Genomic DNA, 12,495 nt, shown 5'->3' with positions numbered 1-12,495 from the left:
TTGTAGAAAACTTATAAACGTAGTTCAAACGCACATAAAAAATGCGATCAACAACGTGAGCAGTGAGCGATCGAGCTCACTAAGCATCTACGCTGTAAACGACAACGACGAAACGCTCTTCCGGACTACGAAGTACCTTCAGTACATCATGAAATTTATCATTCGATCGAGAATCTTATTCTCGGATCTCAACCAGGGCAAGGATCGAGAATTGTTCGAATCGATGCTGGAGGATTTGCTGGAGTCATTCACCGAACTGATCAAGTATCAGAACGACTTGCTGAAGTCGCAGGGTGCTCTGCTAAAGTATCTGCACATCATCGCTTCCGATTTGATGCAGGTATACGATCCGATCAAGCTGAGCAAGCGCATCGTGGATATCATTTCGAACGTTCCCACCGGTCGGCTGAATCAATCGAAAATGACGTGCATCAAAGATGTGGTGGATTCCAAACTATTCAAGTTGCCCCAGTGTAGAGCCATCCTGCTGCCAATGTTCTGCAGGCAGATCAAGGACAAGCTGGAAAGCAAGGAAGAGGTATGTGTTTTCGTTCATTTCCTCTGCCCCCTCCCTTTTCAGGATAATAAATTGCTGCATGAGATTCTATGTTTTGTGGAACGTCTCCTTGTCATGCACCATGCCCGAAACAGTCATCAGCACTTTTATGCATTGTTACGTAATGAAATGTTTTCCGTTTGATTGTTTGTTTGTTCCATCCATGTAACTTTATCTACTACGTGTTTATGTTTTTCTTTTGTCTTGTCGCGTGCTGAAGCTGTGCGCCTGTGCCTTGCGTTCTCCCGACTTCCCATCAACACCTCGAATGAATGCCTCGCATCCTGTGCTGTCTTGCGTGTATGTTCAACAATCATGCCATCATCATTACCTGTTACCATCAACACTCAGGGAAGCCACACAATCAGACACCTATCACCGTAACAATTGTAACTTCAATGTAAATAAACCGTTGTCATTATCATATCATTCCTTCATATCATTGCCAACTTTTTCCATTCCTGATATAACTCCCTCAATGTGTTGTTTAGTTTAGCGTCCTACCTGTTTACTAATCAATTCTATTTCTGAAGGCACTACTAAATTATTTTAAGACAAATTATATATTATAGCCTAGGGCCGATTTACTTGTGATCAGTTGCTTCTAATATTCTGAATTATGAATTCAAATAGTGTTTGTCGTTCATATAAAGCGGGAAGATATTCAGTTCCATGTGACTGCCTAGAGGATAGATCGTATGGAAGTTTAAGCGTGAAAGATGGGCAGTTTTTAATTTTTCCAGACTTTCTACAATCGATCAAGTATGATTTGAAAATCTCCGCGGTGTACTGAAAGTATAACTACATATGTTAGTGATGTTCCAAATAATATCGTCTCAAAGCAAATCAACGACTCAGTTTTGTTTCCAATGTTTTGGATAAACATCGAACCAAAAACATATTTGGAAATCTATCAGAAACGCTCTTCTTTTGATTGACGTTTCAGTATGCTTCTTTAGTTTGGTGAATGTAATGTGATTAAATTATTTACTTGTTGTCGAATATGATATTGCAATCAGATCTTGATATTGTCACGCATTTTCAATAAAAAAAATCGAATCCAACAGCCGACAAAAGACGTGAAGGACAAAGAATTTTCGCCTCTCACTGCAACAAAAGAGAGTAACGGTGTCAGCGTCACTCGTTCCCCTGCGACAAGACGAAACAAAAATAACGTCTGCAGGGAGAATCAGCCTAGTTTCAATTCACGTTCTTTTATCGATTTGAAGAAAATCTATGCCGTTGGACTATAAAAAGAGCACCAACAGCCAGAAAACCATTGTTTTCCGTTTTCAGTCATTATCGATTCTCGAAGCTTCGAGGTTGAATTTCGACACTGCACAGTACACAATTTTCACCGAAAACCGAAAATGACTGAGAGGGTAAATGAAAGAAAGAACACAATTTTAAAATTACTGCTCCGTTTTTGTCGTTGACTGGACATGAATCTCGTTTCGATAATTTGTAAGCGGTGCTCAGAGTGACATTTATTTCTCGTCATTTCAAAAAAAAAATATGACGAAAATCATACGTGAAGCTGACAAAATTCCCGACACGTGGGCGCCAAGAACTTCCAAATCCGTCCACCAGGAGCGCCACAATATGAGCAAAAGTTTGTTCCAATTCTAAATGAAGCAAGCTTTATAATCCGACTTTTAACTTCAATAAATTGGCAAACTTGTTTGCTAGTGATAACACCCATTCATAGCAAGATTAGAACTTAGAATATCGAGCAGAGTGTTCTGTGAAATTTCCTCACAAAATTAGCTTCATTAGATTTTTGGATGATTATTATTTTCGGTTTAGTTTAGTTTTCGAAAACTAACTGCCACTGGGAAAAAGCTTAAGTTTTGACAAGAAATAATTTTTGTTGGAAAAACTTGTAGCCTTTCTCTAAAAAAGGTAATAGAATTGTTGTGAAAATCGACTTTCAAACGAATCCTCTGAGACTTATTGTGTTACATACCATTCAGCTCAGCTCGACGAGACCGCGCTCAATTTTCCTAAAGAAGGCTGAATCGATCTCAACAAACCTAGGATCGTTCGAAAGCTACTATTAGGCCATTGATCAAGCTCGAAGATTAAATGGCTATGACTTCTGGTTCCGGATATATAATGTTATAAGTAACGTAACCGACAAAACGCGTTGTTGTGTTACCGCTCAATTTTCTCAGAAATGGCTGAACCGATTTAAACAAACTTAAGCTTGTTTCTTCATTTGAATTAAATTTCTTACCGTTGAGCACTTTGTTTAAATCAGTGAATAGCCAGTAGTTACTGGGGGCCAGATCTGGACTATAAGTTGGATGAGGAAGCAATTCGAAGTGTAATTCGTTCAATTTAACCATCGTTGCCATCGACTTGTGAATCGGTACATTGTCCTGGTGAAACAGTGACTTTTTTCTTCGATAACACATGGGCTGAAAAGTCTCGGGCCTAACAACGCTTTATTAGGCCCTAACTTTATTCATCAACGTAATCTCCATCAAGAGCAACGCAAATATTCCAACGCCGCTCTAACATTGCAATACCATTTTTGTAGAACGATTTATCTAGGCGATAACCTCTTCATTCGTGCGAAATTTTTTACCAGCGAGCATGTTTTTAGGTCTGAGAACAGCCAGTAGTCGCTGGGATTTCGAATACGGTGGATGTGGGATCAATTCAAAGTTCGATTCTAGTAGTTTTGCCATTGTTTTGATTGACACTTGTGACACGGTGATGATGATGAAACAATTTTTTTCTTTGCCATATGCGGTTGTCTCTTTGCAATTTCAGCCTTCAAACGTTCCAATAACGCTATTTGATATTTACTATTAATGGTATTTCCTTTCCCAAGATAGTTGATAAATATTACACCACGCACATCCCAAAATACCGTGGCCATAACCTTTCCAGCCGATTGTTGTGCTTTCGGGTGCTTTGGACGAGGTTCGCCAGTTGCTGTCCACACAGATGACGATCGTTTTGATTCTGGAGTGAAGTGATGAATCCATGTTTCATCCATTGTCACATATCGACGTAAAAATTCTGGTTTGTTACGTTGAAACATGGCCAAACACAGCTCAGAATCATCAACAAGTTCTCGTTTTTGGTCAACAGTGACGATGTTTTCTGGTGTTACCGCTTCATTTGGACGTCCACTGCGACCACGTTTGAAATCAGCGAACCAACGGTTTATTGTTTTTTTTCTGATGAAGCGGAGTCTCCATAACACTTTTCAAGCCATTGCTTTGCTTGAACGGTATTTTTTCTCATCCAGAAGCAGTGTTATATTAAAACACGAAATTGTTTTTGATCCATTGTTCTGAAAATAACAAAAGTAGCGTCACTCTTAGCACAATAACTCAGAAACTAATGAATAAATATTAGAAATTTTAACAGCTGTCTTTTAAAGGTTAGTATTAACCGGAAAAAATGTGACTGCAATGAAACTAGAGCCATCTATGTGTTGCGCCTGGGGTTTTCAGCCCATGTGCTATTAAACTTGTGTATTTTTTATGTTTTCTGAAGCAACCGCCTCAATGGGAGGACAAGAATGTTCATCATTGACGGTGTCTGTACGATCACGTTTAAATTCAGGAAATCAATAAACAAATGGTTTTTCGATGGAAGAGATTCCGGATTTGAAACCATTACTGAGCGTATACCGTTTTTCCCTCAAGATTCAATTATAAATTAGCGCACATAGTTTTTTTTTGTTTCATTTACAGAGGTTTTGTTTTAACCTTAAGATCATTCGACTCTTCGAACCAGAAAACCTTTCTGACCCTATGTGCGGGGTTGGGAATCGAACCCAGATGGGTTGTGTGAAAGGCATCGACTAACCGATCACGCTATACCCGTCCCCACACACTAAGTTGTTTTGAATCCATTATTTTGAAAATGACACAAGTAACTACACTTAAATAACTGTCACTTTTTTCTGACTAATCAAAATCTTATGCAAGTCCTCCGGAAGTTGGTACTTTACGATTTATTGAATAATGTGTTACCACGTGCAATTCCTCGTGCATGTAAGCTTTTATTCAAGTTCTCAAATCGAGCCACATTTGTGAATGTGTTTTTAAGCTAAGCTAGCAATGAAGGATGGGTTCAATAAAACTGTACAGAACGGAAAATCCTAATTTATTCACTATTAACTAATCGCTTCTTTTTAAGTAAGACAAAAACTTCGGAAATAGAACTCTTCATATACTATTTTTTTCTAACCTTATTTAATCCGGTGTTTGGTATCCCCGTTACTAACTGTGGTAGTCGATCACAACCCAACTAGAAAAAAGTATTATATTTAACAAGTTGTATTTTTTCTTCCCGATTCCTATTTTACCCGAAAAACAAATTCCCGCAAAAAAAAAAACAAAATGCGTTGACATGACACTTTCAAACGTTTCATTCAATCCAAACCCGGTGGACGGAAATGCTCCTAATATTCTAACACTTTCAAATTGGCGTTACACCAACACATCCTCACAACATTGGCAACAAACCCCGCTTCCTTTCCGAACTGCGAACCCCCCTTCCGCGATCCTCACACACCAAAAAAAACCGGAACAACGCATTTGCCGTGCCCGGGTCCGCATTGTTTGGCTGTGTGCGCAATTAAAAATCTCTATGTGTGTGTGTGCTACTTACCAAAACGGAACGCGGATGCGATTTTGACTTACCACGGATACACGCACGAACACGCAGGGTGACTTCATGTTCGACATCCGGCAGCAGGAGAAGAACCTGATCAAGGCGGCCAAGGTGCTGGGAGAGAGCAAGTCACAGCTGCACACACGCGAAACCACCGCCAAGACGAAGGTATTTATTATGACACCATTTCACAAACACAAACACACACACATACAATCTTGTTTTGCCGTGATTTCTCCAGTCTGCAGTCGCAATATGTGTTTCTAACTGCCTAAGGTAGTATCGTGGTGAGTGTGAGCTGATGAGTGTTGTTCGCATGCTGGAAGCGAAGCGAGCTCTGGTGTGTGCGTGTTTGTTGCAGAATTTCCGGCGTAAAAAAAGAAATGAGTGCTTTTCGGTGTGCATATTTTTAGTTTTTTTTTTGTGGAAAATTTCAAAATTTCGTGTGCAGCAATTTCATTTTCTAGAGTTGTTGAGTTCACCTGCAGGATCCTGACAGATGAGACCGGATAACGGCCTCTTGTTAGCGTGTCTCATTTGAAGGAGTTGGTTCATTGCTATTGGTCTGAATCCGACTAATCCACTTTTCAATCCTTCCTAAAAACGCAGGTAGCCGAGTGTGTGAATATCATGAACAATATGTTGGAATTGTTGTTCCACAACGAAGAGGATATCGGTTCCACCGAGGACGATGTTCGCGAGATCATGCAGATCCTGCTACGTACGGTCATTCAGAGCTCGATCGCAATGGATCGCGATAATCCACTGGTGGGAAATTTGGTCGCCATCATGCTCGGTATCTTCCGCAGTATGAGGGAGAACCACTACCAAACGTACGTGCGAAGTTTCCTCACCAGTTACGATCTGCTCGACTTTCTGATGGAGATTCTGTTGGTGTTCAAGGAGTTGGTGTCGAAACCGGTCTTTCCGGTGGACTGGCTGGATATGATCATGCACCAGAATACTGTGATACTGGAGAGCTTACGGCATTTTGCCGGAGTGATTATGGAGTGGTTCTTTTCGCCGTTCGAGAAGCAAGTCTGGTCGAATTATTTCCAGTGCTCGATCACATTCCTGACGCAGCCGGCACTGCAGTTGAATCTGTTCAGCAAAACAAAGCAGTCGTTGATTCTGAGCAACTATCGGGACATTCGTCGGGAGACGGCATTCGAGATCAGAAAAATGTGGTTCAATTTGGGGGAGCACAAGATCATGTTTGTGCCGCAGTTGGTGGGTCCAATCCTGGAGATGAGCATGATTCCGGAGTTGGAGTTGAGGAAGGCTTCCATTCCGATCTTTTTCGATATGATGCAGTGCGAGTACTACAGCTCGCGGTACGTGATGGAGAGCTACGGAGATACGAAGAGGAATGCCAGTCACATTAAGGGTAATTTCAACGATTTCGAAAAGGAGATCATCGAAAAACTTGATCACTACATCGAGGGTGGTTACGGGGATGCTGAGTACAAGGATCTATTCTACAAAATGATGCACGAATCTTGCAGTAATCACAACACCCTTCAAACTCCTGGACTACAGTGCGTTAACGTGTTGACTCGATTGATGGAGAAACTGCTGGAGTATCGGTGTCTAATCCATGATGAAAGCAAAGAAAATCGCATGGCTTGTACGGTTAGCTTACTGCAGTTCTATTCCGAAGTAAATCGTAAGGAAATGTACATCCGGTACGTGAACAAACTGTGCGATCTGCACATGGAATTCGATAACTTTACGGAAGCTGCCTACACCCTCAAACTTCACAGCAATGAACTGTACTGGAATGACTCTCCTCTGTCTGCTCTGTTGAAATCCAGTCGCTATCTGGCCTGCTGCACTCATTGGACACTCAAGGAAAAGTTGTACCGAGACATTATAGATCTGTTCGATCGTGGAAAAATGTGGGAGTCAGCAATCGACATGTGCAAGGAGCTAGCGCTGCAGTATGAAAACGAAATCTACGACTATCTGAGTTTGGCCGAACTGTACAAAAAGATGTCCCAGTTCTACGAGAAGATTCTCCGGGAGAAACGCTACGAATCCAATTACTACCGGGTAGCCTTCTACGGCTATGGATTTCCGCAGTTTTTGCGCAACCAAGAGTTCGTATATCGTGGCAACGAGTACGAGGACGCCGGATCCTTCAACACCCGTATCCTAAGTCAGCATCCAAGGGCGGAGCTGGTCCCGACCCTGAATCCGGGTCAGGAAATTCGACAAAGCGAAGGTCAGTTTATCCAGATCGTGAAGGTTGACCCGGTAAGTCGTGATCTTCGGCTTGGCAGGGACAAGAAAAACATTGCGTCTAACATCGTGAAGTTCTACCAGTCGAACAACGTGAGCGAGTTTCAGTTTTCCCGACCGATCCGAGATTCGTGCGGAGGAGGCGATGACATCGCCAACACTTCGTACGAACGTACAGTATTGCGCACGACTGATGCCCTGCCCGGCATTCTACGCTGGTTCCCAGTGAAGTCCGCCGAAACGGTGATGGTAAGTGTTGCAATAATGACTTCAAAATGAAACCGTGAAATAACTTGATTTATTTTTTGTTGTTGAAGATCTCCCCAATTGAGATGGCGATCGAATCGGTGGAGGCAAAGAACCGCAGTATTCGCGAGCTGGTGTTGGAGCATCAGGCCGATCCGAACATTCCGATCCACTCACTGAGTGCGATCATTCACGGTGTGGTCGATGCGGCCGTCAACGGCGGTATTCCGATCTACGAAGATGCGTTCCTAACACCGGAATATCTGATCCGGTATCCGGAGAACGATCAGCTTGTGGCACAGCTGAAGGATTTGATTGCTGGACAAATTCCACTGCTGGAGGTGGCCATCCTGGTGCACAAAATGAAAACACCGGCCAGTTTGCTGCCGTTCCACGATCGGCTGGAGAAATGCTTTGCCAGTATTCAGTCCAGCGTGGAAGAGAAATACGGTAAGCGTACGACCGACATCAAGATCGATCGCGACAGTGAGGTAACGCTGCGAAGGCAGATCTCGGCACTGCCTCAGGTGAGCATCGATTCCAGTCGGCTGTCGGAAACGAGTATTGGATCATCAGAGTAAGTACTTTCTGGGAGATTTTCCGGTAGAAAGCTGAAACTAATGCTATGATTTCTTCTGGGATTTTTGCAGTAGTGGAATTTCCAAGAGCCAAAACAGTCGACCAACAACCACCAGCTCCGGAGGATTCAAATCCACCTTCACCAACTTCGCTACAAACTTCAATACTGCCAACTTAACCAGGTAAGACAAGCCACTTTATTGTTGAATTCCGTTCCCATATCTTCAACATTTTCGAAAGCTCAGAGGGGAAAATAGTATCTAGAGTAGAAAGTACCAAATCGTCGTCAACACACAATCGCCATTTTTCACAAGAGTCAACATTAAACCAATCGCATTGCTTGTATTTTTTTCCATCTCCTTAACACACACACAACTACTACTACTACTACTGAATCATCCACCGGTGTCCTCGATCGTCCCGATCGTCATACGCAGTGACTTTTTCGAGTTCGATCGGTTGAGTCTGTCCAGTGTCAAGCTGGGTTCCAACTCCGGCAAGCTGATCACCAACATTTCCAACAAGTTTGGCAGCAAAATTCGACAGTGCGTGTGTATTTATATATCTACTCAGTAGTGCCATTCCGGTTTTCTGCTAGGGAGAACTGATTTCACAAATTGTTTTCTTGTTTTTTTTTCTTTTGTTTCTCGTTTTTACGTCTCGTGCTTTTTTTCGCTTGCGTGATTTTCACTGCCAACTAGATCGCTGCAAGCTCGATAGCAACAAAAAAAAAAGAAATTAACAATAACCTGATGTGTACACGTCTTTGAAAAAATTCGGAACATTGGCTGGCATCACGCGAACAAACAAACAAAAAATTTAAGTAATATGTTTTCTTCGTATAATATCGGTATGTTGGTGTGGATGACCTTGTATTGCCTCGGGCGTTTTCACAGAACCGAAACGCGATGGCTTCACAGTAAGGCGTGTTTTACTCACGATTTGTCATTGAAACAGTTGGAAAAACATGGTTTCGAGACACCAACCATTCACTTAAAAACAAAAAATTAAATATGAACTTCTCATTCAAACTGCTTTTCTCTCTTTCATTCTCTTTCTACCATTTCCCTTTCTCCTGTGCGTCGCCACCGACACCGACCGGAACCTGCGCGAAAACAAAAAAGACTCGATCTGTCGTCTCACTCGTTCCTACAGTCGAATGGAAAAATCATGTCCCAGCACATTTTCTCCTTTTTGCAACATTAAACTAAACGCTATTGTTTTTGGTGTGTTGTTAATTGTTTCATTTTGGATGACAGTTTATTATCGTTTATGGTTTGCCCCCATCACCGATGCGACCCATTCGGGCGACCATTTTTCTGGGATGTGTTTGTTTTATGTTACTGTTATTTAGTTAGTTTTAGGTTATGTTTTTATACGTTGATTTTTATTGTTTCTTTTCGCTTAAAATTCGTTTTGTTCAGAACATCCCTTGGAAGTTCACCGGCATCGAAGAGTAAGAAGGACAAAACGTTGACCAAACGACGATCCAGTCGAAAGGTAAGTTCACGGGTTACTTTTAACATCGATCATGTACCATGGTCAATTACTCTTATCTTCTCTCTCTTTTCAGATGGATCGTGACTCACTGACGCTTCCGGTGTCGAACAGTTTGTTCTACACTTCACCAATCACGGTTGCGAGTGAAATCGGTAGCAGCTGTAGCGATCGTGACAGCGCCATTCTACAGAGTGGACCCTCCAGCATCAGTACACCGGCCTGTTCAACTCCGACCGGTAGTCTGAGCGGCTTCGGCTCGTTACCAGTGGTGGAGCTAACCGAGGAGGTGAGTGACAGAATTCCACTGTTTTTTTTTGCAAATAACTCTTTCGTCTTCCTGATACACAATCTCCAACATGTTTGATTGAATAATTGTTCAGCGCCTTGGAACGTTCAAACTAGAATTTCTACTAGTATTTCGATAGGATAAGGACTTTCTCGCTGCACAACACCTTGAGCTCAGACCTAGATCCATCTGGTACCGTTTTTCTGTATTACTTAAGGAGAGGTCGACCTTAATCGCATGATCGCAACCGACCGTTGGAAACGTGGACAAAAAAACACGGGTTCACTTAATTGTGAAAATTTTGAATGTCAACATCAAGAGCAGCCTTCAAATCTGCGTTCGGATTGCCATCTCAAACTACCCTTTCCGTTACTTCTTGGTTTACATCCTTCTTCTGGCCCAACAACTCACAACAGCGTCTTTCATGTATCTCCATTTGGTTGATCTTATCCAGCATAACGCAACGATTGTCCGACGGCTGACGTATTGGCCTTTCTAGATTCAAGCCACCAGGAACTTTTGGCATGAACAAACACCGACCATATGGTTCACGATACTCGCGGTCACTTTTACTCTCGCTGGATAGTAATCCAACAGACAACTCTTGGAGTCTCTTGAAGTCTTTTTTGGAGTTTTTCGTCTTTCCTAGAGTTTTTTGGCCTTTCTTTGAGTTTTTCTTAGAGTCTCTTGGAGTATTTATAGGAGTCACTTCGAGTTTTTCTTGGAGGGTCTTGTAGCCTTTTTTGAAGTCTCTTGGAGTCTTTCCTGGAGTCGAGAAGTTCTTCTTGGAGTGTTTGTGGAAGTCTCTATGATTCTTTCTTGAAGTCTCTTGAAATTTTTCTTCTAGTTTTTCTTGGAGTTCTCTAAGGTATTTTTTTAAGTCTCTTGGAGTCTTTCTTGGAGTCGCTTGGAGTCCTTTGGAGTCTCTTGGAGTCTTTCTTTGAGTCATTTTGTAGTCTTTCTTGAAATCTCTTGAAGTCTTTCTTTGAGTCTTTCTTGAAATCTTTCGGGGTATTTTTTAAGGCTCTTGGAGCTTTTCTTTGAGTCTTTTTTAAAATCTCTTGGAGTATTTATTGGAGTCTCTTGGAGTCCTTCTTGAAGTCACTTCGAGTCTTTCTTGTAGTGTCTTTGAGCCTTTTTTGGAGTGTGCTGGAACCTTTCTTGAAGTCTCTTAGAGTTTCTTAGAGTGTTTTTGGAAGTCTACGAGTCTTTCTTTGTGTCTCTCTTGAAGTCTCTTGGAATCTTTCTTTGAGTTTTTCTTGGAGGTCTTTAAGGTATTTTTTAAGTCTCTTGGAGCCCTTCTTTGAATCTTTCTTAGAGTCTTTTGGAGTCTCTTCGAGTCTTTCTTGAAGTCCTTTGGGATCTTTTTTGGAGTCTCTTGGAGTCTTTCTTTGAGTGATTTTTGGAGTCTTTCTTGAAATCTCTTGGAGTCTTTCGTGGAGTCCTTTGGAGTATTTGTTAATGCTCTTAGAACCTTTCTTAGAGTCTTTCTTAGAGTCTCTTGGAGTATTTCTTGAAGTCTTTTGGAGTCCTTCTTGAAGTCTCTTCGAGTCTTTCTTGTAGTGTCTTTGAGCCTCTTTTGGAGTGTCGTGGAGCCTTTCTTGAAGTCTCTTGGAGTTTCTCAGAGTATTTCTGGAAGTCTACGAGTCTTTCTTTGAGTCTATCTTAGAATCTTTCTTGGAGTCTTTTTTTCAAGACTCTTGAAGTCTTTATTGGAATCTTTCTTAGAGTCTCTTCGATTCTTTCTTGGAGTCCTTTAGAGTATTTTTTCAAGCCTCTTGGAGCCCTTTCTTGAATCTTTCTTAGAGTCTTTTGGAGTCTCTTGGAGTCCTTTTTAAGAGTTTCTTGGAGTCTTTTTTAGAGTCTCTTGGAGTCCTTTGGGGTCTTTTTGGAGTCTCTTGGAGTCTTTGAGTCATTTTTGGAGTCTTTCTTGAAATCTCTTGGAGTCTTTCGTTGAGTCTTTCGAGTATTTTTAAGGCTCTTAGAGCCTTTCTTAGAGTCTCTTGGAGTATTTCTTGAAGTCTTTTGGAGTCCTTCTTGAAGTCTCTTCGAGTCTTTCTTGTAGTGTCTTTGAGCCTCTTTTGGAGTGTCGTGGAGCCTTTCTTGAAGTCTCTTGGAGTTTCTCAGAGTATTTCTGGAAGTCTACGAGTCTTTCTTTGAGTCTATCTTAGAATCTTTCTTGGAGTCTTTTTTTCAAGACTCTTGAAGTCTTTATTGGAATCTTTCTTAGAGTCTCTTCGATTCTTTCTTGGAGTCCTTTAGAGTATTTTTAAGCCTCTTGGAGCCCTTTTTTGAATCTTTCTTAGAGTCTTTTGGAGTCTCTTGGAGTCTTTTTTAGAGTTTCTTGGAGTCTTTTTTAGAGTCTTTTGGAGTCCTTTGGGGTCTTTTTGGAGTCTCTTGGAGTCTTTGAGTCATTTTTGGAGTCTTTCTTGAAATCTCTTGGAGTCTT

General features: G+C 41.6%; 1 protein-coding gene across 5 annotated transcripts in view; it reads left to right on the top strand.

Annotated features, from left to right (window-relative positions):
- The window catches only part of LOC131434138 (dedicator of cytokinesis protein 1), a 64,125-nt gene that overhangs the window by 40,756 nt on the left and 10,874 nt on the right, over positions 1–12,495 (top strand). The window contains exons 5-12 of one of the 5 annotated variants that reach the window (XM_058600784.1): positions 7–538; positions 5,249–5,362; positions 5,804–7,684; positions 7,753–8,258; positions 8,332–8,442; positions 8,698–8,805; positions 9,685–9,760; positions 9,834–10,046. In XM_058600784.1, the coding sequence (XP_058456767.1) occupies positions 7–538; positions 5,249–5,362; positions 5,804–7,684; positions 7,753–8,258; positions 8,332–8,442; positions 8,698–8,805; positions 9,685–9,760; positions 9,834–10,046 (3,541 nt within the window). The other 4 variants (XM_058600795.1, XM_058600791.1, XM_058600802.1 and 1 more) reach the window with 4 other exon arrangements.

Source organism: Malaya genurostris, chromosome 1 (assembly GCF_030247185.1).
Source record: "Malaya genurostris strain Urasoe2022 chromosome 1, Malgen_1.1, whole genome shotgun sequence".
In the NCBI taxonomy this organism is placed as follows: Eukaryota; Metazoa; Arthropoda; class Insecta; order Diptera; family Culicidae; genus Malaya; species Malaya genurostris.
Note: the sequence above shows the minus strand (reverse complement) of the source record. Positions and strands in the feature narration are given on the sequence as shown.